The sequence below is a fragment of the Apteryx mantelli genome, chromosome 29 (genome assembly GCF_036417845.1).
Source record: "Apteryx mantelli isolate bAptMan1 chromosome 29, bAptMan1.hap1, whole genome shotgun sequence".
Lineage (NCBI taxonomy): Eukaryota > Metazoa > Chordata > Aves > Apterygiformes > Apterygidae > Apteryx > Apteryx mantelli.
Genome location: NC_090006.1, coordinates 4618169 through 4645140, shown reverse-complemented (window position 1 = coordinate 4645140; position 26972 = coordinate 4618169). Strand labels below are relative to the sequence as shown.

Genomic DNA, 26972 nt, shown 5'->3' with positions numbered 1-26972 from the left:
ACGCCGCGGTGACGTCATGGCGGCGCGCCGCCGCGCGTATATGTGTGCGCGTGGGGGGGAGGGAAACGTCACTTCCGGCGTGCGCGGCGCCCTCAGCGGCCCGGGCGGCGGCACGTGCGCGCGGCGGGTTCCGGGCCGCGCCCGCCGCCCCCTTTGTCCGCGCCATGGCCCAGTTCAAGCGGCAGCCGCCGCCGCCGCCGCCGCGGGCCGCGCCCTTCCCAGGTCAGCGCGGGGGGGGGGAATCGGCGTCCGGTAACGGCCGTGTGGGAGTGGGTCAGAGCCCCCGGTAATGGCGGTCCTGGAGGGGGGGGGGAATCGGCCCCCGGTAACGGCGGTGCTGGGGGTCATTAGCCCCCGTTAACGGCGGTGCTTTGGGGGGAGGGAGGGGGGCGGTACAGCCCCCGGTAACGGCACTACCCGAAGGGACTGGTGTCGGAGCCCCGGTACCGGCACCGCTGGGGGGAGATCAGCCCCCGCTACCGGTGCTGCCCACCTGGGCTGGTCACGGCACCCGTAACGGCACCGGCGGGGGAACCGGCCCCCGGTAACGGCACCGCCCGCGGGGACCAGTCACAGCCCCCGGTAACGGTAGTGCTGGGGGCATCGGCAAACCTCCCCCCCCGCCCCCCTGTAACGGCGCTGCCCAAGGAACCGGTGCCCCGGTAACGGCATTGCCCGGGGAGCCGTGCCGCGGTGCCGGTGGCCTCCCGCTCTGGGCAGGCCGTTGATACCGGAGCGGCGCCCGGTGCGGGGCCGTCCCCCGCGGCGGCGGGAGCTCGGCGTGCCGGAGCCACGGAGCAGGACGCTGGGGCCTTGCTGGGGCCTTGCTGGTCTGCTCCGCTCTGCTCCGCCCGGGCGTTCGGGGACACCTTCGGCGTGCTGCTGCTGCTGTCGTCGTCGTTGTCGTTCGAGGGATTAAACCTCGTCCCCTTCCCGTCCAGGGACCCCCCAGACCTCGCTGCTGGGGCCGCCGCCCGGCTTGTTGAACCCTCCGGTCTCGGCGGAGCTCCTGCAGACGGCGCGGCACCTGCAGGTACGCGGATCTTCGCCCGGCTCCTCGCGGGGACGGGGCACGGGCGCTCTGGGGAGAAGCCTCCTCGGCGCCGCTGCCGGTGGCGAGCTAATTAAGCCTGGGGGGGCCAGAGCTTCTTGGTAAGGTTTCACCAGGGCTCCGGCAAGAACCGGCTCCGCTTTGAGCTGTAGCAAAGAGCTCTTGGGGCAGAAGCGCGGCGCAGCTGGGAAGCAGCAGCCGCAAATCCCTCGCCCCTTCGCTTTGCAGGTGGGCGAGAAGCAACGAGTCTTCACAGGCATCGTCACCAGCCTTCACGATTACTTCGGGGTGGTGGATGAGGAGGTCTTTTTCCAGCTCAGGTAAGGAGAGGGCTGCTGTGGGGGTGCAGGGCTCCGCGCGCGTCCCAGAGAGGTGAAGCTTAGAGCCGAGACCCTGGCCCTGGCTCTGGAAGGGGCGCACGCTGGACTGGGAACGCTAACGGAGGGCCCCTCTCGTTGCGTGTTCTGGGTCAGCGTTGTGAAGGGCCGGATACCGCAGATCGGCGAGAAGGTGCTGGTGAAAGCTGTCTACAACCCAAGCCAGGCGGTACCCTGGAACGCGCTGAAAGTCCAGACGCTCTCCAACCAGGTACTGAGCCCTCCTGATGGCTGTCTCCTGCACGTTCTTCTCCCTCCGTCCTCGTCCTTCCCCTCCACCCAGCCTGCTTCCTGCCCTGAGAGCTAACCTGGCAGCCTGGGAGGTGATCTCCTACCTTGACTTCCTCTGTGTCTTTATTCTGCAGCCTCTCCTGAAAGCCCCAGCACCTCTCCTGCACGTGGCATCCCTGGGCCAGAAACAGGGAATCCTTGGAGCCCAGCCTCAGCTGCTGTTCCAGCCCCACCGCATCCCGCCGCTCTTTCCTCAGAAACGTGAGTACTCGCACGTGGGACGTGGGAGACAGCTTTGGGGGGGCCCTGTATGCTGAAGTGTTGCAGGCAATCTCTGGCGATAGCTTTTTTCATTCTTGGTGGTGAAAACGGTGACATTTCTCTTGGAAATGACCCCAGAGAAGGCCGGCTGGCTGGCCGTGAGCGCAGCCTGCCAGCGTGAGGAGGGGAAGCTGCAGGCGTTCAGGTTCTCTGGGGCAGAATTGGAGTCGGGCAGTACCAGTCAGTCTTATTCTTCTTGTTTCCCCCAGCAGTGAACCTCTTCCCATCACCCCCGTCCATTCACCTGGGACACCTGGGGAGATACCCCGGGCGAGGACCAAAGGGCCGGAACGACTCAGGCAGATGGTAAGGAATGGGATGTTTGTCCCGTGTGGGGTGGAAATGCTGGGCAGCCCCCCTTCCCCTGATATCCTGCGCTTTGTCCTGTGGCCTTTGGACATGGCACTATTCCCTGCTTGGAGCTCTGGCCTTTTAGTGGTTTCTGGGAGATCCGTGGTCAGTAAAGATCCCCTCGTTTCTGAGAGTCGCAGCACAGCCCCGTTTGGGCTCACATCTGGCGGTGCTGCGCGCAGCGAGCCACGTGCGTAGCACCTTCGGGTGCTTCGTGAGTTCGTATTGGCGTTCCTCTGACGCGTGCTGTGCTGGTCGCAGGGACGATTTCGACTCAAAGAAGCGGAAACAGAAAGGCGGGGAGCCATGGGGAGTGAAGAAGCCTCGCCACGACCTGCCTCAGTATCGGGTTCACTTTGCCCGCTACGCTGTGGACAGGTGAGCGTGCCTGCCCCCCCAGCAGCGGAGAGCGCCTTAGCTCGCCTCCGTCCAGGGCGTCTGTCTGTCCGGGCCCAGGGCTCCGTGCTCAGCAGAACGGATGTCTTAGCCTGCATCCCTGGCTGGGAAGGCTCAGGGATACCAAAAGGTTAACAGAGAAACAGCAAACAGAAATCCCTTAATTAGGCTCCCAGAGCAATTAGTGGTGGAAGGGATGCTCAGCAGCTCGGCAGAGGGCTGCAGCCACTCGGCCGTGTATTTACCCAGAGTTCAGATTAACGTACAAGTCTGAAAACCGCTACAGAAAGACTGTCTTAACCCCGGTTGTCTTCCGTGCGCTGTGCAGAGCAGCCCTGCAGGCTGCCAAGGGATGTCAAAGCCAGGGAAGGGGTCCCAGTTCGGGCTTTCCTCTTAGACTGAGGTGTCTGAGGCTTCGTACGAGCAGGAGGAACCTCCACGCTAGGGACTGCTGCTTTGTGTTTGACTGCTCTCCTTCTGCGTGCTCAGCCTTGGGGACCTGTCTCTTTGGGGCCTTACAGATTAGTATTCCCCTCTTTTTGCGGCACCCTGGCAGGTGAAATAAGTTTGCTGGGTCTCTTTCCACTTACGGCTGCCTCAGGAGAGGGGTTGGGGTCTGAGGGCTGGGCAGGGGGTGCTGCTGTGGTGGAGACGCTTTGTGGGGAGAGGGCTGGGGAGGGAGGAAGCGCACACGGGATTTTCTGTGCGGGACTGTGCTGCTGGCAGCCGTATGAGGGAACTGAGATGCCTGAGCAGCTTCTGAGATTGTTTCTGAGCACAGGGAGTTTTGATGTCCCCTTTCTCTGCCTCCAGCCCCTTCTGTGACGCCATGGAGATCCTGCGGCGCTACTGCAGCATCCAGCTGCCCCGGGGCTTCTACGATGTCCGCCTGTGCTGGCTGGACACGTTCCCCCTCGCCCAGCCCCTGAGCCTGAGGCATCCCAGCCGCATCGTGGTGGCTGATCCCGAGGAGGCACCAGAGCCGGAGGAGGAGGCTGAGCCGGACACCGCTCCGGGTGACGCGGATTCCGCTTTCAGTGCCAAGGTGAGGCTGGCTTTACAGCTGGCGCGCGCACCCAAGAGGAGGGATGTGCTATTGGCCTCGGCTCAGGTGGCTTTGGCTGCCTCGTCCAGCTCTGGCTTATGAGGTGATGGCCATGTGCCATCCCTGCCTCCCTGATGTCCCCAGATCACCGGACAAGGCGTTGCCTGTGCCGGTCTGACCAGGCTGCTCTGCCCTCAGGTGCTGCTGCTGTCCTCTCCGGGCCTCGAGGAGTTTTATCGTACCTGCCTGTTATACATTGATGATTCCAGTGAGCAAAGGGAGGCTCCTGAGCACCCCACAAAGCAAATCAAGGTGAGGACGTTGAGAATAGGGTTGGGAGCACGTAGTGTGTGCAGAACTCCTATGGCTTGGCTTAATTCACCGTTTTGGGGGAAAGCCCTTAGGAGAGAAGGTTTGGTTGCATGCTACTACCTGCATTTATTGTTGGAAGGGCTCTGGGGTGGCATCTGCTGAATGCAGCCATGTCTCTAGGGGACCTTGTCCCCTGAGGAGGAAGGGGGCTTTGGGGACACAGGCAGAGACAGTCAGGATGCTGTGATGTGACCAGGCTCACGGCCTGTCTCTCCCTAGTTTCTGCTGGGGAAGAAAGAGGATGAGGCTGTGCTGATTGGCGGCGAATGGTCTCCATCGCTGGATGGCCCCGATCCTGATGCTGATCCGATGGTCCTGGTTCGCACGGCCATTCGCTGCACCAAGGCACAGGCTGGGCTGGACCTGAGCAACTGCATGAAGTGGTGAGTGGCGTGGGCATCTCAGAGCGGCAGCATCCCTGCACGTCCAGGAAGGCGTCCACCTCGGGATGTCAGAGCGCTGTGAAGTACTTCATTTAATAGTGTTTTACTGTTAGCAGAAAATGAGGGCAGGAGAGAGCAACACATTGTAGAGTTAATTTTCCCTTTCTGCAAGCTCTGTGTATTAATGTTGGGATCTTGTGGGTGGTGCGAGAAACCATTAATTATCCACTTTTACTATGCAAAATGGAGTCCTCCCCAGCTCAGTGCCCAGAGCGCGTAGCCCCGGAGAGCACGCAGCATCACTGTGCATCCCCGCAGGTGTGCGAGCCCAGCCCTGGCAAACGGCTGCTGGCAGCTTTGCTGTTTATTTAGGAGCAGGTTTCCTGTGTGTGGCCAGCCAAGACCGGAATTTCCACTGCCAGAAACAGTTTAGTTTCCTTCGGGTTAAGTCTCTCTTTTAAGCAAAGGGACAGCAGGAGGAGCTGATGGCACAGACAAGGGACCGATCTTTGCGAGGCAGCTCCGGGGCTGCAGGGCACAGAGACTAGCGGCTGCTCTGCCAGGACTGGATGGAGGAGAGGTGTGGGGATTAGGTGACAAGGGAGGGCCGGTAGCCCTGCACGTTGCGAGGCAGTGCAGGAAGACCAGAAGCAAGGAGGGGTTTAGGAACTGGGAGAGCCCAGATGGCTTTTGATCTGCAGGCAGTGAGGAGCGCAGCAGCTCCAGGCTTGCCTGCACTGATGCCGCAGAGCAGCAGGCCGCGAAGCAGCACTGGGCTGCTGCCTGCCTGGGGCACTCGAGACCACCCTTACGGGGCTGTCACGAACCTTCGCACACGCCAGAGTCCGTGCAGGGCCTGGCTGGGATCAGCTCCCAAACCACCACCCATAGGAAAGCGCGGCCCTCACTTCGGTGCATTGGCTCGGCTCATTACATCGCAGTTATATATAGCATTCCTGCTCTGGGTAACCGTGGCAACTGATTTTATTTTGCTTAAACCTGGCCCAGCATGTGATGCGGTTGGGAAGGAACAGCTGAGGGGAGATGGAAGTTCTCAGTGTTCAGTGCTGGGGGAGGAGGTTTGGCTCAATCCCAGCAGCAATTGTAAGAGATCTGGGTTGGAAACATGGTACAGGCTGGGCTGGGACTGCTCTAGGAGCTGGGCCTTGCTCCGCGTCCCTGCGGACCGCCTCGGCACAGCCGTCCTGGAACAGGGACCAACCTTTGCGTGACCTCCTGTCGCAGCTCTGGGCCCATCCTGTTAAGTCCTGTGTTCGTGGCCTGCCTGCCAGCAGCACGGAGGATTTTATGGGGTGAAAAAGGCTGCTGAGAAAGGCAGCCTCTCACTTGCGAGCAGCTGCGTTTTCTGCTGGGCGTCCCCGGGGAGGAACAGGCCGGGGGTGCCTCGGTGTCTCTGACTGCTGCTCCCCTCCGTGCTGCAGGGTCCGATTTGCCGAGTTCAGGTACCTGCGCGAGGGAGACCCGTCCCAGAGGGAGGTGGTGGTGGTTTTCTTGCCGGACATCTGGGGCTGCATGCCGTCCCTGGAGGAGTGGGAAGCCTCGTGCCAGCCGAAGGTGGAGAAGGTGCCCTCGCCACCTCCGTCACCAGGGGACAAGGCTGCGATGGTGAGGCTGGGCTTCGCCCCGCGGCGGGGAGCCCAGGGCTGCGCGCGGTGATGCCGGAGGCCTGCAGGAGCAGCTCTGGCTGCGGCGGGCAGGGACGGGGCTTAGCCAGGGCCATGCTAGTTCAGGTGTCCCGAGAGCTGGTTTCATTTCTGTGGGTGGTCGGACAGGGCTGTGTTTTGGAGGAGGCGAGATGCTGGTCTGGGCGCCAGCCTTAGGTTTGGACTGCCGCTGTTGCAGCTCCCAGCGCTCTCTCTTTCCGCTCCCACCTAAACGGCGTGTTTCTAAGCAGGAGATGGAAGCCCCCAAGCCGGCCCCTGAGCAGGACGCTGCTGCGGACACCACCGAGCTAGCTTTGGAGCCTGCCCCCCAATCTGAAGCCCCTGCTGCCCCCGTGGAGCCAGCCGTTGTGGCCCGCCCTCGCCCCGGCGGGCAGGACGGGCAGGCGGCCTGCTCCAACATCTCCCTCTACACCCTGCTGGAGTACAGGAGACGCAGGGAAAAGCTCTCCTTCGAGGTAGGCTCTGCACGGCCAGGTCGCTCCCCTGCTCACGCGTACGGGCTCTCCGGGGGCTGCGTGGGCAGGTCTCCCCATGCCTCTCTCCCCTCCCAAGGTGGCCGTGGTGGCTGAGCTCTTCCAGGAGATGCTGCAGCGGGATTTTGGCTACAAGCTGTACAAGGCGCTGTTGGCCTTGCCGGAGAAGGAAGAGCCACTGGAGGCCAAGAACCCAGAGCCGGAAAGGGCTCCCGAGCCCGCGAAGGAGGTGGCTCCGGAGGCTGCTGGGGCTGAGGAGGAGGCTGAGCAGGTAGGTTCCCCACTGACCCCTCGCGGCCCAACACCCTGTCCCCTTCCCAGCCCCAGCTCTGACCGTATCCTGCCCCTGCTCAGCCTCCTCCCAAAACTGAGCCTGGCAACACGGAGGCGGAGAGGCCGGCAGGCAGCGAGGCAGCCGCAGCAGGTGGAGAGCAGGAGAGGACTAAAAGCGAGTGCAAAGCAGATCCCAAAGACTCTCCTGATGAACTGTGCGTGCTGAGCCTGGAGGACGGCCTGCTGCTGCTCCGGGAGGAGGAAGAGGAGGAGTTCGGTATGTTGCTGGCGCAGAGAGGAGAGCACAGCCCTTCTCCGGGGGCTGCTGGTTCGGGAGCTGAGTGCAGGGGCCTCATTCCTGGTTCTCCCTCAGGTGCCAAGCTGGAAGATGCTGAAGTGAGATCCACTGCATCCAACCAGTCGGAGATGGAGTTCTCCTCCCTCCATGACGTGGTGAGCACACTGTGCCCCCAGCCGCGGGAGCCTGGGGGTCCCCCTTCATCCTCCAGCTTAGCCAAGGGCTTAAGTCACGGAGCGGGTAAATGGAGCTGGTGGCTCTGGTGGCCGCCTGGCTCGCGGTACCTCTGAACGGGGATCCCGGGGAGGAGCCTGAGTCACCGGTTCAATCCCACTCGTCCTGGGCTCCGTCTCAGTAAACTGGCAGCGTGCTGGTGCGACCAGGCAGCCTGCACCCCGCTCTGCAATGCAGAACGCGCCCTGGACACAGCGCAGAGGGGAGAAAAGTGCAAGCTGAGGCTCCTGCCACCTCGCAGTGCTGTGCAGGCACTGCAAACGGGCTGGCGCTTCCGGGGACCGCAGCCTCTCCCATCACTAAGGCACGTCTGCATTTTAGCAGCCCAAGGAGCTGGATCCAAGTGCTGTCCTACCGCTGGATGCTCTCCTAGCCTTTGTGTACTTCGATTTGAATTTCTGCGGCTACCTACACCGAAGGGACCTGGAGAAGATCCTCCTGACGCTGGGGCTGCATCTCTGCAAAGAGCAGGTGAGCACTTGGGGGCTGCCCCTCCGATCCGGGGAGTGGTGCTGGCTCGCGGCTGTCCCAAGCCCTGACCTGTGCGCGCTGTGTTGTGGCGGCAGGTGAAGTGCCTGGTGAATCGGGTCGTGACTCAGTACGTGTGCCAGTATCGAAACCTTCAGTACAGCCGGCAGGAGGGCTCGGAGCCAGGCAGCGCTGACCGCATCCCGGAGGAGGAGCTCTTTGGTAGGTGTAGGGAGGACGGGGTATTCCTTCAGGCCCTGCTGGGGAGGGCTTCCCTCTTAGACCAGACTCAGCAGTCCCGCGGATCCTGCTTCGCCGTGTGTTGTCAGAGATCTCACGGTGGGTGACTGGCTGTTCTTCTTCCAGGAAACCTTCCTCTGCTGCCTCCTGCCCAGCCCCCGGCCGAGGTCTCCCCTCCGCCCAAGGCGGACACAGAGCAGGGAGGCCTGGTCTCCCACAACGGCAGGGTGCTCAACGTGGGGAAGCTGCTGGAGAAGGCGGAGCAGACGGAGAGCAGCCGGCTCTACTTGGAGAGCAAAATCCACACCCTGGAGGTCAAGCTGGGTAAGCCAGTGCAAAGGGCAGGGAGGTGGGCTGGTTCCCCTCCCAGTTTGCCCAAGACATGGGTTCCTGTCCACGAGCTGCTTGTGCTCCTCTGGCAAAGCTGCCCTCGGCCCTGCTCTGTCCTGCATGGGGTGGTTTGCTGCGGAAGGAGGGGGCTGACCAGCTTTCTGCTTACAGAGGAGAGCCAGACCCGGGTTTCAGCAACGGAGTCGACCAATAGAGCGCTCACAGCTGAGCTGCGGGAGCTCCAGAGGCGCCTGGCCGAGGTGGAGGAGCAGGCGAAGGCGGCCGAGAGGCAGAAACTGCACTTCCAGCGGCTCTTGCAGGAGAACAGAAAGCGCCTGGCCCCCGTGCAGCTGGAGATCCAGACCATCATCGAGAAGGTACTGGGGAGGGAGCCGTGGTTCTTGTCAGCTCCGTGGCGGATGGGCGGGAGGTCACTTAGGCTGTCCTCACTCGCTGCCTCTCTCCTCTTCTAGACTAATAACTGCTTAGAAAAGGAACCGGCCTCCTCCAACTGATGTCTGCTGCCCTTGCTGACGCAGTCTACCAGGAAGGAGTGAAGTCTGCGCCCGTCTGAACTTCACGCACCAGGGTTGTGGATCGTGGGCAGGATCCTCATGACCCATTGCTGTCTGGACCTTCTCACTGCAGAGACAGGCTGGAGCTGGTTCCCATCCCAGGCTTGCGGAGCCAGAGGAGCCATAGGGATGTGCAGGATTTGCTCTGACCAGTCATTCTCGTTTAATGGAAACCTCTTAGGTAGGAAATCTTGCAGCCTAGTGTGTTCGTGTGTGTACTGGAGACAGGGCTTGGGCTGTCTTGATGCTCCATAGTTGGCCTCATGAGCGGGGGACAGAGACAGGCTTGTTTTAATAGGACAGAGGACTTGAACGAGACTCACCGGGGCTGGCACTTTCTGTGCCCCAGGCCACCCGGCAGCTCTTGGTTACGGTTTCTGCTGATGCCGCGATGCCCTTAGAGGGTTTGTTGAGTGCAGCGGGTCTCAGCTCCGCGCATCACACAAGCCATGTAACTAGCTTTCTACAGGCTGGGCGACCTGGCTACTCCCTCAGCGGCCGTGGCTGGCCGGCCCGGGGAGCGCAGGGCGGTGCGGGAGGCCCCGACACTGCGGCTCCCTCGTAGGTTAGGTGAGGGCTTGAGCACGCAGCGGTGGCTTGTCCCGGGCCGGCGGCCGTGGTCGCAGGAGCAATCTCGGTCGGATGGAGGCGAGGGACAGCTAGGCCTGTGCAGAGCAGCACCTTTGGGGTGGAGGGCAGCAGCGAGGTCTCCATGCAGCTTCTCCACCCTGTCCGTATGCTGAAGAAGGGCACCGGTGGTGTAAAGAGAAGGTCGCCAGCTCGGGCTAGTTCTAATTTGTTGTTTTAGATTGTAAAAGTGGTAACACCTTGTATTTAACTGAAGACATCTCCTTTTCAAATCTCTTCAGTTGGGAGTCTGTGGCTGTTCTAGTCCCTGTTTTCTCTTTCCCACCCTCTCCGCAGCGATCAGCTCTGGTCCGGCCTTGTATATCTTTCTTAAAAATACAACTCTAAATAAATAGTCGCGTGCTATAGAAAGGAGGGGTTTGGGCAGTGCTAACGCACCCCTGGCCGCTGAGGCACCCTGCCAGCCTGGGGACGCGAGCCCAAGCCCTCGGGTGCGCACCTCCGCTCGGCGGGACGGCTCCTTGGGGTCCCCGTCCCCGCGCGGGGCACCCCGGGGTGCCGGACAGCGGCAGTAGCTGGCTGGTGGCGGCAGAGGGCAGCAGCGCCTTGGCTTTGGCACCCGACACGCGGCACCGCACGCCGGCGTTCAACACAAACCCCCGACCCGGCGCTGGATCTGGGAAAAACTTTATTGGAGCGAAAGGGCCTGGTCCTCCTGTGCTGCGTTACAGCGGTGTGCAGCGAGGCCGGCGGAGACAGGCATCCCCTCCCAAAGACACGTGCAGCCATACAGCCAAAGAGCCGGGGGGAGTTTGCTGTAATCCTGCCTGGCTGTGCCACCCCCCCGTCCTGCCAGACAGTGCCCCTTTTCCCTGGCTTTGCTCCTACCTGGTTCTCAGCAGGAGGTTGAATTTCCCTTTTTTATCCCCGGGCTTGCTGGGCACCTCTTCCCTGGGCTGCAACCTCGGCTCCCATCCCTGCTCAGCGGGAACGCAGGCAGCCTCCCCCCTCTCACTCGCTCCCAGTGCCAGTGTGGGCCACCGTGGGCCTCCCGGCACGTCGGGCACTTTGGCCTGTTTCCGCTGGAAAGGGGTCTGCGAGGAGCGCAGCGTCTTGTGCTGCTCGGTGCAGTGAGCACAGCCCTTTAACGACCCTTGCGTGACACCTCCAAAATGCATCGCGCAGAGGAATTTGAATGCTTTTACCCTCCCTGCTTTTGTTGCTGGACTCCTAAGGCCAAAACAAACAGCCCGGAGGGCAGTGACCCCTTCCAGCTGCCCAGGCAGGGCAGGGGAGTGCCGCGGGGCAGCGGGCCAGCGGCAGCATGCAAAGGTGCTGCGCGGGGCCGGGCGCGCAGGGCGCAGCCGCTGCCTTTCCTCCGCCGAGCTGGACGGCTCCTTTCCCTGCTGCGCAACAAACACTTATTTAAAGAAACTGTAGCACTTGGAAAAGCAGGGAGGGCAGAACAGGCTCAGCTAGGATTGGGAAACTGCCTTTATGCAACAGCCGCCCGTTTCCCAAAGAGCTGCGCGCTGGCTGCGGTGGGGGGTCGCCCTGCTCTCCCCGGCCCCCCGGTACCTTGTCCTGGCAGGAGGGCAGAGCTGCTCGGGCTGCGCAGGGACAGGAGGAAGCAGCAAGAGGTTAAAAACCCAGAGGCGGTCCGTGCCTCCCGGGAGGGAGGCGGCAGGAAGCGGGCCTGGCGCGCCCGGGCGCAGGAGCAGGGGATTTCCAGCCGCTGCCTCGTCACCGTCTCCCGCCCCCGGCGGTCAGTCATCGGCCACGATGGAGAGGGCCCGCAGCTCGCTCAGCTTGGCTTCGTTCTCCCGCTCCCGCTGCTCGTCGCTGAGGCCCGGCTCGTCGATCTGCGCCGTCAAGTCACCAAAGATCTTGTGCATCTCCGTGTAGTAGACGACCTGGCAGGAGGAAGCGGCGGGAGGGAGGCTGCCGGCACGCTGCTCACCTGGGGCAGCCCGGCCCCGCGCCGCCGGGCTCCCGCCCTGCCGTGGGAGCCGGGAGGTGCAGCGCTGCCCAAGAGAGCCCGTCAGCTTAGCATTTCTGTTTCTAAAATAGCTTCCTCCCATGTGTTAATACCACCCCCTTAGATTATTACAACTCAACACATTTTAATAACACGCTGCCCTTCTCTGCTCGCTCCCATCTGGGCGCTGCGAGCGCGGCGGTGCCGAGCGGGCGCTGCGGCGCGGTGCCGCCGGCAGCCCCACGTTGCAGCTGGGCTGTCCCCACCCGGCCGCGGTGGCGCCGGAGCGGGGCAGAGCCGCCTGCCCGCGCCACCCCGCTCAGGACCAGGTCTCCGCTCCACGGCGGTGCCGGAGGGGGATGGAAACGGGAACATCACGAGCATCTCGCACTGCGATGTGATACCGCGCGAGAGGCAGGGGGAGGGGTGTCTTAATAATGTGCTAATTAGCACAGCCAATTAACTTCGCCAGCGAGCAGCGCTTCCATGAGTCGGAGCCAGTGGGTCAGCGCAGGCAGATGGCACCGGGCAGCCCGCTCAGGCGCGGGCCTCGCCGAGGGAGCGCCGCGGGCGGCTCCCGCCGGGCACGTGCAGCGAGCTGTGCCGGCGGCAGCGCCCGGCGCCGCGGGGAGCAAGGGGGGCACGAGCTGGCCCTCCCCGTGCGCCCGCTGCGGCTCGGCCGGCTGCCGCGAGCAGGGGCTGAGGCTGCGCCGGGTGCCAGCGGGAAGAGCAGCTGGAGAGGGCTCCGCGTTGGCCCGGGCATCACCCGATTGCCACCCGCAGGCTGGCGTTGCCGCGAGGATGGGGTGGGAGGGAGCGGTAAAGGCGCAGTTCTTTCGAAAACCCCGCCACCACCTCCATCACCCGCCCCAGACTGTGCTGGAGACAGGCCGGGCTCTGCAGCTCGGGCGAGAGCAGTGCGTTGGGGCCACGGCGAGCCCGGCTTGGCCCCGTGCTCCCCGGGAGCCTTGCGGGGCCACTGAGCTCCCGCGCGGCGGGTGCAAACGCCGGCTAATCCTCTCGCCGCCCCCACCGGACCGCTATTCTTAGCCCCATTTTAGAGGCGGGCGCGGGCCGGCTCGGTGGGCGCACGGGACCCGGCTCCGCGGCCCCGGCAGCTCCCAGCGCGCGGGGCTCCGGCGCGGATACCCGCGTGGTCTCCATGGAGACCGTCTCCCCTCCTCCCGGCGCTCCGGAGCGATGTTTATTTTGGGCAGGGACGAGGGGAGCTGCTGGGGACGCGCGCAGCTCTGCCAGCTGTCCCGATCCCCCCTCTCCTCGCGCCACGCCACGGCGGGCCGGGGGCACGGGGCCGGTGGCGCGCGGGGCCGCGCAGTGCCGCGCTGCGCCGGGTGATTCAGCAGCAATGCTCATTTGCACAGTGACTAATGAAATCAGCTGCGCCGCGGCGGAGCCGGGCGGGCAGAGCCGCAGGCTGCCGGGGACCAGCCCGCTCGGCCACGGGGAGCTGCGCGGCTCCCACTCCTCGGAGGAGCAGAAGCATCCGCGGGGTCTCGCTCATCCTGGAGCAAGGAGCATCGGCGGAGTCCATCCGCAAGCAGCCTGGCAGGCAGACGGGTCCCCGCAGGGCATCGCTGCGTCGACCACCACTGTTCAGCACTCCCGAGCAGCCAAACTGCATCGATCCAAAGCTCTTTCCAGCAATTTCCACATGCCTTTTGGTCAGGCTCTGATAAACCTTCGCGCTCATGCAAGAGGCTGGACTGTGCCCCGCGTCGGGACGGCCTGGGGCAGCACCCGCGCTGCCGACGGCCCCCGGAGCTGGCCCGGGCTGCCTGCAGCGGCCGGCTCTGCCGCACGGCATGTTTTGCAAGAGGCAGAGCAGTGACCTAATTGCGCTGTGGCTAATTACGGCTGCCTCTCCCAGCCCCCTGGCAACGCCGGCTGCACGCGGTGCGCTCCTCTCCGCTCCTCTCCGCTCCGCCGCACGGCAGCGGGCGCTGGGGCAGCTCGGAGCACCCTAATGCTGCGGGTACCGCGCTCCGGGCCTGGCCCGCGCTGCATCGGGGTGCACAGAGCTGCACGGGGTGCCCACCCGGAGCACCTCTCGGAGGCAAGGGGAGCCGCGCGGGCTCTCCCGGGGCCGGGGCCGCTAGAGGGTGCCAGGCCCTTGGGAGAGCGGGGCGCCTGCCCGCCCGGGGCTGCAGCCCTGCTGCGACGTCCCCGCGATCCGTTTGCCTCCATCCTCCCTCCTCGCCGGCTGTACCGCAGCCCCGGCCCCTTGCACGTGCCCGAGATGCCGCCCCTCGGCTCCGGCGTTTCCCAGCTGCCTGCGCACCTGCAAGCACAGCCCTCGGCACGGAGGGAAGCGGCGGCTGCGGAGCCAGGCGGCAACCCCGGGCGCTCCCCGGCAGCCCCGGGCGCCCGCAGCGGTGGCCTCAGCCCCGGCGCGGCAGGCGGCAGCGTCCGCGCGGCCCGCGTCGGATGGGAACGGTTCACTCACAGATGGGCAAACGCTGCTGCCAATTCAGGCAAAACCGGCACTGGTGGCACCCTTGCACGCTCTGCGCACGGGGCGGCGCGGCCATCGCCCCCCCCCCCCCCCCGCCCCCCCCGGCTCCCCGCAAATTCACGCCTGGCGGCGAAGCAATGTCGAGGCCGGACGCTCGCTCCCAGAGCCCGGGAACCCCAGCGGCCAGGCGGATCGCTGCCTTGCCCGTGGGCTCCGCCGTATTTAACGGGCAAGGCAGCGTGAAAGCAGCCTGGCTGCTGCTCCCCGCTGTGCCTCCGCCACCCGAGGCCGCTCCTGCAGGAGCCGGTCCCCGGGGCCCGCTGCTCCCGGCGAGGGGCACGCCGCGTGCGGGGAGGGGGGGCAGCCTCCGCGGCAGCGATGCTCTTCCCTCCCACTCCAAACCCGGTGCCGAACCGGTCGGAAGTCATCCGAGCTCTCCTGTGCTTTATCAATGAGATCCCAGAGATGCGTTTACCCCCCCACCCCCCCCCCCCGCTGCTTTTCTCTTGTTAAAATACGGGTGAAAACTGTCACTGCCAAGCGGCAGTTTGGGAAGTGAGGAATTCCCAGCTGGGCTGGTTCGGGGAGGGACGGGAGCCGCCTGCCCTGCTTAGGAGACCTCACTTGGGGGCTGTGCTTAAAAGCCTTCAAAGCCTTCCTCCTAAAGGGGTCCCCGGCAGGCAGGAGGGGCACTGCAGAGGGGACGGTCCCCAGGCGCAGGGGGCATTTTGAGGGAGCCCCGTGCTGAAGGCAGCGGTGCCGGGAGAGAGCTGGGAATGCACCGGCAGGTACGGCCGAACGCAGCTTGGCTTCAGCATCCACCACGCACGGCAGTGGCCTCAGAGCAGCCCCAAGGAAAGGCACCCCGGTATTTTGGGCAAACGCTGGGGACGAGGCAGGCTGCCGCAGCCAGGGGCTGCCGTGCCCGTCTGCCTCGCGCCCGAGGTCGGGTGCCCGCTGCAGGCGGGACAGGCCGTGGCCCGCCGTTCCTGTTGTTTGCACCCGCGGACCCCGCGGCGCCGAGCCCGCAGCACGGCTCGCAGTGCCCCAGCCAGGTGCCCGCCGGCCGCGCAGTGTTTTTCCAGCTATGGATACCATATGCTCTGTCCGTAGCCCGCCGAATCTCCAGCTAATGTTTGAGACCGAGCCAAAGGCCCCCAAGTCCACCTGTCTTGAACTAATTCCGTTTCAGGACACCGTGTTCTCCTGATTTTCTATAGATCGTGTTTACAGTGCCGCGGCCCAGCAGCAGCTCATATTTATGCAAGCGCTACACAAACCAGCAGTTTGGGGGTGCCGCCACTGGCCGGCCCGCCGTGGTCAGCCCAGACCCGCAATGCTCACACACAGATGTGCCCGCCTCAGAGGCCCCACTTAATTTCCAACTCCATCACAAGCCCAGAGTATCATGTTTTCTAGCTGGAAAACAAAGCACAACAAGGGAGGGAAGGAAGTGTTCGCAAGCTCCCACTAACAACGCAGCATAAACTCTCCCCCTTTCATCTCAGTGTGGCCACTTCAAAGTCCCCAGCCAGGGAAATATTTGACTCCATTGGCTTAGCGCGGGCATGTGGGTGGAGAGAAATATTTGGTGCGAGAATGTTACAGCCTCTGTTCACTCGGGGCATGTCACGCCGTCAGGAGACACCCGGCACCGCGGCCCAGGTCCAAGCTGTGCCATGGGAACCCGCATGCCTGGCATGAAGGCCTGAGCGGGTCTAGTTAGGTCAAAACCATAAAGCCACTTTTGTGGAGCTGTTTTGAAGCTCGGGCCCGGCCCCTTCCCGTGGCGTGGCTTGTTCCAAGGGAGGCTTAGCAGCAAGCCCCTGTTTACAGCTTATTGTCATCTGTCCGATGGCACCACTTGTCACCGACTCGTCTAACTTTAGTCCCCCTTTCTCCAGGGCCAAAAAAAGGAAAACTGCACTGTTTTACACCGCAGGCTGCCTTCGAGCGGCAGGTTCAACTCGGAGATGAGGAATCCAGGAGTCACGGCCTCCGGTCCTACCGGGGCTGCCCGGCTCGGCCTCGACGCTGCGTCCCCGGGCGCCCCTTTCCTTGAAGGAGGCGCGCGCCTGTGCCCCCGGCCCTGGCCGGGCAGCCCCCCGGGGCTGCGCTCCCTTGAATGATCGCTACTCGAGATACGCGTAGATGAGGCTGAAAATAGAAATTCCACTGAGTAACGCGAAACCCCCGAGAAGCTAAATAAGCTCAATGAGGCGTGGAGGGAGAGAGATAACCCGGAAAGAGCAGCGGCAGGATGAATGGGCCGGCCGGGGGCGGCAGCGCAGCCCGCCGCCGTTCACATGCCGCCCAGCGCCGGCTCGCGCCCATTCAGCGCAGGCAGCCCCGGGCCAAGGGGCCGTTCCCGCCGCGGCCGGGAGCGAAGCCACCCTCCCCGGACCCCCCCCGGCTGCCTCCCCCTGCCCGGGGTCCCTGCAGGTGAGCAGTCACCGCAGTGAGTCAGGACTCCTGGGTGCTATTCCTGGCTTGCCACTGACTCATTAAGTTACCTTGGGCAAGTCACTTCCCTTTTTCTTGCTTGCTTTTTTTTTTTTTGCTTTTTTTCTGAGCCATCTGCAGAAGGGGAAACGCCGTGCAGCCCCCCCCCCCCCCCCCCCCCCCGGGCACGCAGGCAAGCGCTGCGAACCGGGGGGGGGGTGCACACGAGCGGAGCCGAGCCTCAGCACCAACGGTCGCGGGGCTGAGTCATTAGCGGAGGGCTGCTCTCTCCTCCCTGCCTCGGCCAGGGAGGTTGCAGCGGGGCCACGGGCTGCTCCTCCCGTCCGCACCCCTGCCAGCGCCTCCTGCTCCTCTGCAGCCCTGCCGCAGGGTGGAAGGATGCAGCCCGCTTACGTTCCCATGCAGGAGGGAGAGCATGTGACATGTGGCTTCAGCGTTCACTGGGGACTAGCTTTAGTCTAGCCTGCAGGAGATGCATCAGCTCTGCTATGACGCCGCCTCTTGGGGATTAAATGAGAGCCCTCTCTCCTTTCCCAAGAAGAATCCTCACCTGCAGAGAGACCGAGCGGATGACCGTGTGTGGCCACGAAGCAAAGCAGAGGATTCCCAAGGAAATCAGAGGGTTTGAACAGAGTCCTGCAAAGGGCACTGGCGACAGGCAAGCTGCAGCGACCCAGCAGGGAACGGCCCCGTGTCGGGAGCAGCAACACCGCCGCAACGGGCCCTTCCAGCCGCCTGCTGCACTGGAAACCCTGCGGCTCCCTGCTCCCCTTTCCGACGTGTCCCGAAGGGAAGGAACAGCCCCCTCCATCCTCGCGCCTGAGGCATCCCCGGCGCCCATGCTCTGCCTCCCGCCGAGCAAAGGCAGCGGCCGGCTGGCACCCAGCACGACAGCGGGAAGGGAGATTTTGTCCAAGGGCAGAGGGGCAAGGCCACTCGCGAAGGAAACTGCCAGCAGCTCGCAGATGCCCAGATAGGGCAGGCAGCATTCGGGTTTCAAGGTCTCGTCCAAAAGACCCACCCACAGCCAGCGGCGGGAGCCTGTTTGTGCAGCTTGGAAGGGGGAAGGGCCAGCGAAACTTTGCCGTGGCTCCAGGGAGTCTAGTTATTTCAGCTGCGATGGCTGGAACACGGAGCCCTGTGCTCCCGATTGCTAAGGGAACAGCCAGAACAGCATCCCCAGCATCTAACCAGGCGGCGGCAGGGTGAATCGACACCATCTGGTAGGTGAATCAGCCTGCAGACAACTTGCTGGCAGCTCTGCAGAGAGGCCCCAAGTCGGAGGTGAGATGAAACACGTGCTCGCTGCACCTCCTTGCAGCCATCCTGCTGCACCTGTGTCACTGCAGCAGCTCCTAAAAAATACCATGCGAAGACGCCCACGCGAACAGCAACGCGCGGTTTCGCCCACCTCCTGCACTTGACCCCTGGGTGCACCCAGGGATGCAGGGCACACCACTTGCCTGGGATGCCAAAAGTTCAGGTCTTCAGAAGGCGCCTGCAACTGGGCAAGAGGGGCCAAGGGCCCCAGATCCCACTGGTCTGGACGAGATTCTGCTCTGCACTAAGGAGAGCTAGATTAGATCACAATAATGTTCCTCCCCAGCCTTAACGATTTAAGGGAGAGAGGAGAAGGAAGGAGAAGCAGCAGTAAATCGCAGAAGGAAGTTGGAAGATGGAAATTAAAGCAGGCTGTTTTATTTAAGCCACCCTTTCCTGCAAATCCTTGGTGTGCAGATTACGCAGCAGCCGCCTCTATCTTTGTCAGCACACAACGGTCCTGGTTATCAATATCCAGAAACAATCCAGCCCTGAGCACATCATAATCATCTTAAACAAGATCCAATTCTGACCTCAGGAATGCAAATGCAAAGAGATGACATATCCCAATGAATAAGCCACCAAATTCCAGCGTTTAATTTATAACCAGGGCTCGAACTGCATTATGCTAAAACAGGCCTTGTGGTACAGGATGTTACATTTGTACCGGGAATGTCCCCGATATGAGGCAGATCTGGGCTGAGGTGTACGAAGCAGCGAAAGGTCACCTCCCGCTGCCCTGTCTATCCGACATCCGGCCAACACCGCATCGCTACAGGTACCAGCAGAAGCCAGCCTGATCTTCTGCCAGGACCGTGCTGAGCAGTTACCCGCCCTGTGTCCCACCTGCCCCAACACCTGGATCAACACTGCTCCCTTCGCTCTTGCTCAGACACCACAGCGAGGCAACAGCATTGCTGAAGGAACGGCATTTTGGCGGAGCGGTCAAGGGGGATTGCTACGTATTCCTCTGCGAGTTACGTTCAGCTCGAGACGGTGCCTCGTTCCAAGAGCAATGCAAACCCTGGCAGGGCCTGCGATGCTCCGCAGCGAGGAGGGCAGGGAGAAACACCACCAGAAGGGCATTTGCCGGTGCCTGGCAGGCAAAGGGGACGGCTTCTCACCTGCGCGCGGACCAGCGACTCGAAGCTGGGCTTGAAGTAATCAATGCGGCTGCTATAGAACTTGGGCATTTCCTCCAGGAGCTGCTTGTTTTTGGCTTCGAAGTCCTCCTTCACTGGCCTCAGCTCTTCGCGGGCCTGGGAAACGAGACGGGAGGGGGAGTCAGACGCCTGGGAAAATCCCCGTCCCAGAGCAGCCCTGCAAGAGGACACCTGGCCCGTGGACCGCTATGCTTTGAACTGAGGACAACCAGCGAGCGCCTAACAGAGCACAGCGAGACCCAGGCTCTGGCCTTGGACGAGGGGGAAGACCATGGGACAGCTAGAGAGGCCGCTGCAAAGGCGACCCTCAGCCAGCTGGGTTTTCCCCTTTGGAAGAACAGGGACAAAACTGACCCAGAGCTCAGCCAGGCTGGAGAACGGCCCCAGTGGGACCGGCCGTGCCGGTGCTGAGCCTCCGCGGCCCTCGGGTCTGTGCCCCCTTCCCCAGGCCCTGCGACGCCCGGGAATATCACCAGCGGAGTCTGCCCCACCTTCAGCGCTGCCTGTGACCTTCAGCTCAGCGAGTCCAACTGGCTTCTTTAAACAGAAGCGTGGGGAGAAAGGGAAATGTCTCTGAGATGGTGTGGAAAAGGGCAGGAGGGGGTGGGCTGTGAAATATTAGACAGGTTCAAGTCTGCCACTTAATCCCGGTGCAATGCCGTCGGGCGGGGGGGTGGGGGGGGGGGTGCGGGCCAGCGCCGGGACGCCGCAGGCTCATCCCGCGCGGCGGGAGCGACCCGGCGAGCCGCCCCGCGCCTCGCGCCGCGCTCGGAAAGCCTGCAGTCATCCCGGGCTTAAGTAGGTCTGGGAGGAAAATGAGCAAATTCATCGTCTGACACAAACCAAGCCGCTCCGAGCGGGAGAGCGGCTAAAGCCACGGGGGTGGAGTTAGGGTGGGACACTGCCAGCACGGAACAACAGAAGACTTGGAGCAAACAGCTCGAAAAGGAAGACACATATTCACAGCTCGAGAGAAATACCTTGATAAGATTACGCTATTTCCCATCAAATACGTGGACCTCTCGGATTTCCCAGGTTCAGGATTTCTTAAGAGCAGCTCTGGCCCTAGCCACTGTTTAAGCTCACATATTGGTTAGTTAAGATCTTTATTAGCGGGGGGGGGGGTGAGAATTAGATCACACTGAAGTTCATTAGGGGGGAAAAAAAATAACTAAAACCTGCTTAATCACCAGGACAAAAGAATTCACATTTTCCAGCCACAGCTTTAGTCACTGAGGCTAAGCAAAGTAAGCTGCTTACTATTAAATCTGAATTCTCTTTTGTTAATGCTGATAGGGCTATTCTTTAACACAATACTTAATTTTGTGAGGAAAGTGATCAGAAAATACATGTTCTTTGACTCTGAGGAAGTCAACTGTTCCTTCGAGGATCAAGCAAACATTCTGCAAGAGCAACAGATTTTGGGAGGAATGCTAGTGAAGATTTAATTAAAAAAAGAAAATCATGATTTTGTTAAAATTTTGGAAAGAAAAAAGAATTTGGCAAAGCTTCTTGTTAACCAATTACTGCAATTTTCCAAGACTAATTTTTGTAACAGGTGGCAAATACAAAGAATGGAAATGCTCTGATCTTTTTCTTTTTATATACAGCTGTTTGGCCAGACGCTGAGGTCAAGGGGAATTCCACGCTCGTCGACTTCAGAGCTAGCTGCTCTTACAGCGGTTTTCAGTTCCTGTGGATTTTATTTTGGAAATCAAAAGTTCAGCTTGGTTCTGTCCCTCTGCTGAGTGCTGCAGTTTAACTTCTTTTTTATCAAGCACCGTACGTGTTAATTTTATATCGAAAAATGCACCCTTCCAAAAGGCCAGGCATGCCAACCGAGATTTCGCGGGGTCTCGGCGCAGATGCCAAACAGTGGAAGGCAGAAGCTCTGCCGGGGTACGGCCCATGTGAGCACAGGCCTCTGCTGGGCGCTGCCAGCGGGTCCCCTCGGCTCCCCCAAAGCGCCCCAAGCCCTGGGACACGCTTGCAGGGTTTCGTTTGCGGCCCCCTTCGTGGCATTTCCCTGCGTCTTCAGTGCCAACAGCGGCTCCGTACCTGGTGCAGTTTAGCGAGGACGGGGCCGGTTTTCTCCTTCTCCTCGTACTTCTCCACCTTGGACTGCAGCCGTTTGTAGTCCTGCAGGGTCTGCTCGCGCCTCTTCACCGCCACGTTCAGGCTGGGGAACACGCTGCTAAACCTGCCGGGGCGAGAAGCGCAAAGGGGCCTTGGGCAGGACAGCCTGGGTGGAGGCGACGTCAAAGACGCGCCGGCTTGGGCAGCGTCCCGCCAAAAGCCCAGTAATTCCGGAAGGAGACGGGGAGAGGCTCAGGGCGGCTGGGGCAGAGGCTGGTAGAGCGGCTGCCACTGCTACAGGACAGTCAGAGCTGGGAAAAAGCATCTCCCCCCCCCTTTCCGCACGCGCCAGGGCTGCTGCGCTGCCCCCTCGCCCCGTCCCGCGGCCCGGCCATCCCCAAGCCTCACCGACCCGACCGCCCGGCCCTGCTTCCCTCACCGAGAGGCACAAGTCAGCTCAGTGCAGGGCCAGAATTCAGAACATGATTAAGAAAAACACCCAGGGATTTTAAACGAGAGCTATTCCAACCACAGACGCTTTCATTACACTCTTCCAGGACGCTGGAAGAAGGGATTAAGTGATACTTGTGAGATGCCTTAAATCCTAGCCAAGGCACAGTGTTTGAAAGGAGAGCTAGACGCACATGCTTGGATTTTGTTACGGTCAATTCATGTCTTTAAGGGTGTGTTTTTAAATTAAAAAGAAAAAAAAAACATACTTAAAAATCTAGGCAATTTTGCAAAGTCTGGTAAAAGTACTTTGAAGGTCCCAACCTGCTTTTGAGCTCGCCTGCCAACCCTTATGGTTTTACAATTAGCTTTTTATTTTTAACAGTTTTCCCCTTCTCTTCCAGCTGCTATCTTAAAGATTCACATACGAACATGGAAAGCTGCCTTATCTATATCTGGACCGGGAACGGAAGCTGCCCCGGAGAACAATGCTATTAACTCGACTGAGTAAGCAAACTGAAGAGAGAAAAAAGAGCACTTTCCCCACGTCTCCTTGTCCATACGTAGCTGTCTAAAGCGGCATTTTACTAATACCTTGTTTCAAAAGGAAATGTGCAGGCACAGGAGTTGTCAGTAAATGGTGGCCCTCTGCACGCGCGCCTGGGCTGGGGTTCAGAGCCGTGCAAGTGCGTGCATGGGCGCTCAGCGGTTATAAAGCGAAAGTGCCTTGCTATGAACTCAGCTGGTTTCACTGCCTCCTCCTCAGGAGATGTGAAATGCAAGGAAACAGCATCACTGTCAGGAAGGAAATTGGACAGCAAGTGTTTTCCTGGACTAAAAGTCCACCAGCGCTATCACTCAGAGCCGGTATTTCTGCACTGCCGTGCCGGTTTCCTCCTTACCGCTGAGTCCCAGTTTGCACAGTGAGCTCCAGCTCCGGCAGGGCAACGTAATGCCTGGCCGCCACTCCCGGGGAGGGAGCCGCGAGCCGCACGAGCGCTGGTTTTCCTTTGGGAAGCAGCAGGCACAACATACACGAACCACAGAGCTGGAGAAGGCTCTGCTACCCGAGCAGCCTTTTCCCACCCAGATGCTGATGGCTCAACCTTTCTCTAACCCACAGCGTGGTGTTACCTCTGGCCGGACCAAGCCTCTGGGTGCATCTACGCTACCTTGCAGGGCAAATTCATGCTTTTGTCTTCAGGAGGTCCCTGCCGACGGCTCTGACCTCTCCTTCTGCTAGCCTCCGGCCACCTCCAGTTTGCTACTGATGCCAGCACCAACACGGACCCTGAAACCTCCTCTAATGTCCAGCTCATCACCTCCTCCAGGCTCCCCTTATGCTGGCACGCTTGCCCAAACCTCTCTTCCGTGCCATTTAAATCCCTCCTTGCCCCTACTGCCTGCATGTGCTGCTGTCTGCCCCAGCTCTGCTCGCCCGCTCCCGAGCCCGTGCAGCCTAACATCACCGACCCCAGCTGAGCTCCTTCCCCGCAGGGCTGGGCATCTGCTCGCTGCTCAGAGGAGCCCTGGGGCATCACCAGGGGCAGGCGAGGGCTGCTGGTCGGAGCAGCGACCCGGGAATGCTTTCCCTGCCAGGTCGGGCTGCTCTGCCCCAGCACCTGGGCGCAGAGCCGTGGCTCTCTCCCCTGCAAGCCCAAGTGCCCAAAATCCCACTCATGCGATGAGAAATAAAAACAAACACCTACACACGTGATGACGGGGCTTCGCACCTCCCCTGAGCTTTGTAAAGCCATCCGAAGGTGACGAGGACTACATAAATATTAACTGTAATAACTGCCAGTCCCGTTTCCCCGCTCCGACAATCTCTGTTCTCCATAAGCTCCAGCCCAAGTCTCCCATACCATAAGCCTGGCAAACAGCACAGCTGAAGAAGAGCTCTGTACCCCAAACAGAAGGATTAACAGCAGCCAACAATTACCCAGGCTTATGGGGAGATTCATATTATTAAAATGTGTTACAAATTGAGGAAACATGAACATCTGACTGCGAAGACAAGAGAGAATATTTTTGAATGTGACAGAAGAGACAGCCAGCTAACCCAGGAGAGTGAGGAAAAGCTGGCAATTGGGTACATTAGCCCCGTCTATAGAACTGAAATGCAACGTGTGGCAAAAATCATACTGCTGTGGACTGCCCCGTGGCTGGCTGCAAGGCAATGGGTTCGTATGGAGCAGGTCACTCTACCTCCAGACTCGTTTATTTGATCTCCATAAACCATAGGGTCATTTCAAGAGGCCAAAACCAGGGGCCTTTCACGAAAACGTGTCTAAACAGCCTTGCAACAATTTTTATTGCTGAGAGGCAAGCAGAGGCAAACAGGTTTCTGATCTCCTTGAAGTGAATCCAGTCCGAGGAGCACATCAGCAAAACACAAATCCCACCCTGTGACTGTAATTTGCTTTAGATGTAATCAGATGCATGTTTAATACAGGGACATTTTGATTCAAACAAAACCACGGGCATTTGCAGCACTGCGCAGCAAGTCCAATGCATATTAATACTTCATTTTCCTACACTGTGCTCACGCCGAAGGGTGCTAATGTGCCATACCGTCGGGTGCAGAGACGAAGCCTTTATCCCAAAGCCCTAACAGTTTACAGAGGGCAAGCGCCAGAAGAGTGGGGGAAGGGGAAACGTTAGTGTTTGATCGTGCCTCATTTAGATGGCGAAACAGGGATATGTTCTTGCAATCCTGATCGCTGAGGATAACCTGGGCCGGTCAGTGCACGGACAGCGAGTCTTTCACACGTTGCGATGTGCTCTCTTGATAATATCCTCGCTCTGACCAAGGCTCTTGCAGAGCACCGTCACCGCAGAGCTGCTATTCTACAGCTCACAAATACCCATGATATCACCACCAACTCCCTGTACCATCAGGACAACAACTAATCAGGGCAACAGTCTCCAGAGACCACCCAGAAGGACAGATCTCTGTCCCGGAGCTGCAAACACCACGAACAACTGTGCCTTCTATGTCTGACCCCTTGGCTCCACCAACCCTTTCTATCATTATGGGGACGCAGCTGGGGCCACGGCGCTAAGAGCTTAATATTGCCCTGCGCAACCTGAAAAAGTCATCAGGGAGCACACTTTCCGCGCGTCACCCTGCCATCCAGCTGCCCGCGCGCCTATCAGATGCTGCTGCCCTGACATTGCTTTTTATGGTTAGTTTCTCACACACGCTTGCCATCATTATATTTAAATGCCGCGGCAGCCAGCAGTGACTCCCACCGGTCCTGGCTGCGCAGGACGCCCAAGAACAGATTCACCATCTTATGGGCTATGGGGCTACTATTAAAATACGTCTTCCCTCTACGTACGTCCAAGGACATGCCATGAAAGGGCTAGGGCACCAGCAGCAGGGACAGGCAGCCAGCGACTGCCCAGGAAAAGGGAATGGGGCACACGAGCCGAGAGGTCTGCACGGTAGCAAAGGACACACATTCTTTGCCATCAGCACAAACTTAACGTCGGCAGCTTGTGCTTGCAACTTCTGCAGAAATTTCCCACGAATATTAAAGTGCTAGAGACAAAAATGAGTAATACAATCAGTTCAGCAGCCCCTCTCTTTAATTTTCTGTTACATTCCTGATGGGGGGAGGCTTGGTAGCGGGGCGCCGAACCTCTCATCTCTGGCAGCCTCTGCAAAATGAGCTGAGCAGAGCCGCAGCAACGGCGACGCGCCGACCACATCATTGCCACGCCAGGAAACGTCGGAGGAGATGGCAGGACAGGCTGGGCCAGGGCGGGGGGGGGGGAACCCTCCTTTTGCTGGTTTGCAGGGAGGCAGCGCACCAAACGCCGAGCAGGGGCTGCGATCTCCACGGCTGTCGAGCTTCATCTTGGCCTGGACGTGGCTGTCGTTGCCCTGAGACCCTCGGCGCACTGAAGCACCCATCCTGGCCTGGGATATCTGAACGCTGGCGTGGTATAAATACCACTGCTGCTCTTGGTAATATCCGTCTCTCGATTTTTCATCCACAAACTACCTCGCAGCCTCAGATCTGGAACGCGCATAGCAGGAAGATGCCTTGAAAATGCAAGCATTATGTCAGTAGTAGACACTAGCTTTTAAATAGCGTTTTTCTGAGAGCCCATCTTTGGAGCACTTTCTCTCGCACAGTCTATCATACTTGGTACTTCCACAGCGCTCGTGCATTAACAGAGCCTCTGAGAACACCAGAGAATTAGCACGTAGCCATTTACATCTTACAAACGCCCTACCGCAGGGGGAGAAAAGGAACCCTTTAGCTCAGAAATGCAGCAAGTGAGACTGCAGAAGAGGATCGGCGACATAGTTTCCATTTACTTTGAAGCCAAATCTGGTTTTAAAGCAAAAAAGCCTTCATCTTTTTCCCTTTCTGTTCTTAGTAGGAACTCGGTGCGATTTTGCAGCCCATAATGGAAGGACACTGTACTCCGGCAGTGCTTTAAAAAAATAGCTACAGCGCTGAATCTGAAGAGGCTGTTACTGTGTAGGCACAGCAACTACCGTCTCACAAGGACTTTTAATGCATAGATTATACGCTGCATTTCAGCGCGAGGGGGGTGGTTCAGCTCCACAAGCTGCCATTAACACAATGCACCATGCCAGCTCCCAGCCTCTCCCGACAAGCCGCAGCCTGGAGCGCCCGAACCGGGAACGCGGCGCTCCGTGCTCCCGCGGCGCTCCATGCTCCCGCGGCATGGGTGGCTCTCCTTGATGCCCCAGCCTGGAAAGGGCTCGGTGTGCCGAGGGGTGTGTGCGGGGCTCCAACAGCTAATGCTACAGCTATTTCGTTAAAGGCTCCGAGCCTCCTACTGCTGAGCAACAAAGTTGAAACCCACTTAGAGAAAGACTTGAGCTTTTTTCCTACAGCGCGTGAGCAGTCACCGCCAAACACGTGAGTGGAACGGGGATTTCTGCAATTCACTTGAAAACACTGAGTGGCAGCTAAGACTGTCTCAGTGAGGTGTTCCTTCACAGCTGGCATGAGCAGGAGGAGACTGGGCCATCCTCGGCTTCTCCAGGCACCACCAGCTTGCAGAAATAGCTCTCTCTGTGCTGAAGATCCTCGCAGGAGGTTAGTGAGTCACCTGGTTTAATTTTCGTGCAGGAATAGAGCAGCTCAAGCAGGGAAGCATGTTCCTTCATGGAATTGATCTGGATTGAGACGAGGGTAGGTTTCCGCCTCTGGCTCTTGAAGGAATTATTCTGTGTGAATTCCTTACCAGAGGAGCTCTGAAAATTTCCCTCAAGTTCAGAGAGAAGTAGGTTTCTTTCCCATTTAGAAATGGAAAGAAACCTTTCGCAGGAGGGAGCCGCGTACAGAAATACGATCTCAAACCAAGTGC

At 60.2% G+C, this 26972-nt stretch overlaps 2 protein-coding genes across 5 annotated transcripts in view; one reads left to right on the top strand and one right to left on the bottom strand.

Annotated features, from left to right (window-relative positions):
• Positions 1-116: 116 nt before the first annotated feature.
• Positions 117-10102, top strand: CCAR2 (cell cycle and apoptosis regulator 2). 4 transcript variants are annotated; one of them, XM_067312400.1, is made up of 20 exons: positions 117-222; positions 942-1033; positions 1280-1371; positions 1525-1639; positions 1794-1920; positions 2193-2286; positions 2593-2709; positions 3541-3772; positions 3971-4084; positions 4364-4527; positions 5970-6153; positions 6440-6667; positions 6765-6956; positions 7040-7235; positions 7332-7411; positions 7812-7961; positions 8057-8180; positions 8325-8522; positions 8700-8905; positions 9002-10102. In XM_067312400.1, exons 1-20 carry the CDS (start codon positions 165-167, stop codon positions 9041-9043), a joined length of 2805 nt encoding a protein of 934 aa, XP_067168501.1. In that variant the 5' UTR covers positions 117-164; the 3' UTR covers positions 9044-10102. The 4 variants fall into 4 exon arrangements, with proteins under 4 accessions (XP_067168501.1, XP_067168502.1, XP_067168499.1 ...); XM_067312401.1 differs by having other exon boundaries at positions 2190-2286; positions 7815-7961; XM_067312398.1 differs by having other exon boundaries at positions 2190-2286.
• Positions 10103-10362: 260 nt separating this feature from the next.
• The window catches only part of BIN3 (bridging integrator 3), a 50028-nt gene continuing 33418 nt past the window's right edge, over positions 10363-26972 (bottom strand). Inside the window, exons 7-9 of the mRNA XM_067312394.1 lie at positions 21147-21288; positions 19050-19184; positions 10363-11604 (exon numbers count right to left, since the gene is read on the bottom strand). Of these exons, the coding sequence (XP_067168495.1) occupies positions 11458-11604; positions 19050-19184; positions 21147-21288 (424 nt within the window). The 3' untranslated portion in view covers positions 10363-11457. The remainder of the gene's footprint in view (positions 11605-19049; positions 19185-21146; positions 21289-26972) is intronic.

What these genes read in the sequence shown, in the direction of transcription:
- CCAR2 (XM_067312398.1), top strand. Translation starts at nt 165, where the DNA reads ATGGCCCAGTTCAAGCGGCAGCCGCCGCCGCCGCCGCCGCGGGCCGCG. An exon ending in GCCGCTCTTTCCTCAGAAAC is followed by an intron (nt 1,921 to 2,189) that starts GTGAGTACTCGC and finishes TGTTTCCCCCAG; the next exon opens with CAGTGAACCTCTTCCCATCA. An exon ending in GGAGGAAGAGGAGGAGTTCG is followed by an intron (nt 7,236 to 7,331) that starts GTATGTTGCTGG and finishes GTTCTCCCTCAG; the next exon opens with GTGCCAAGCTGGAAGATGCT.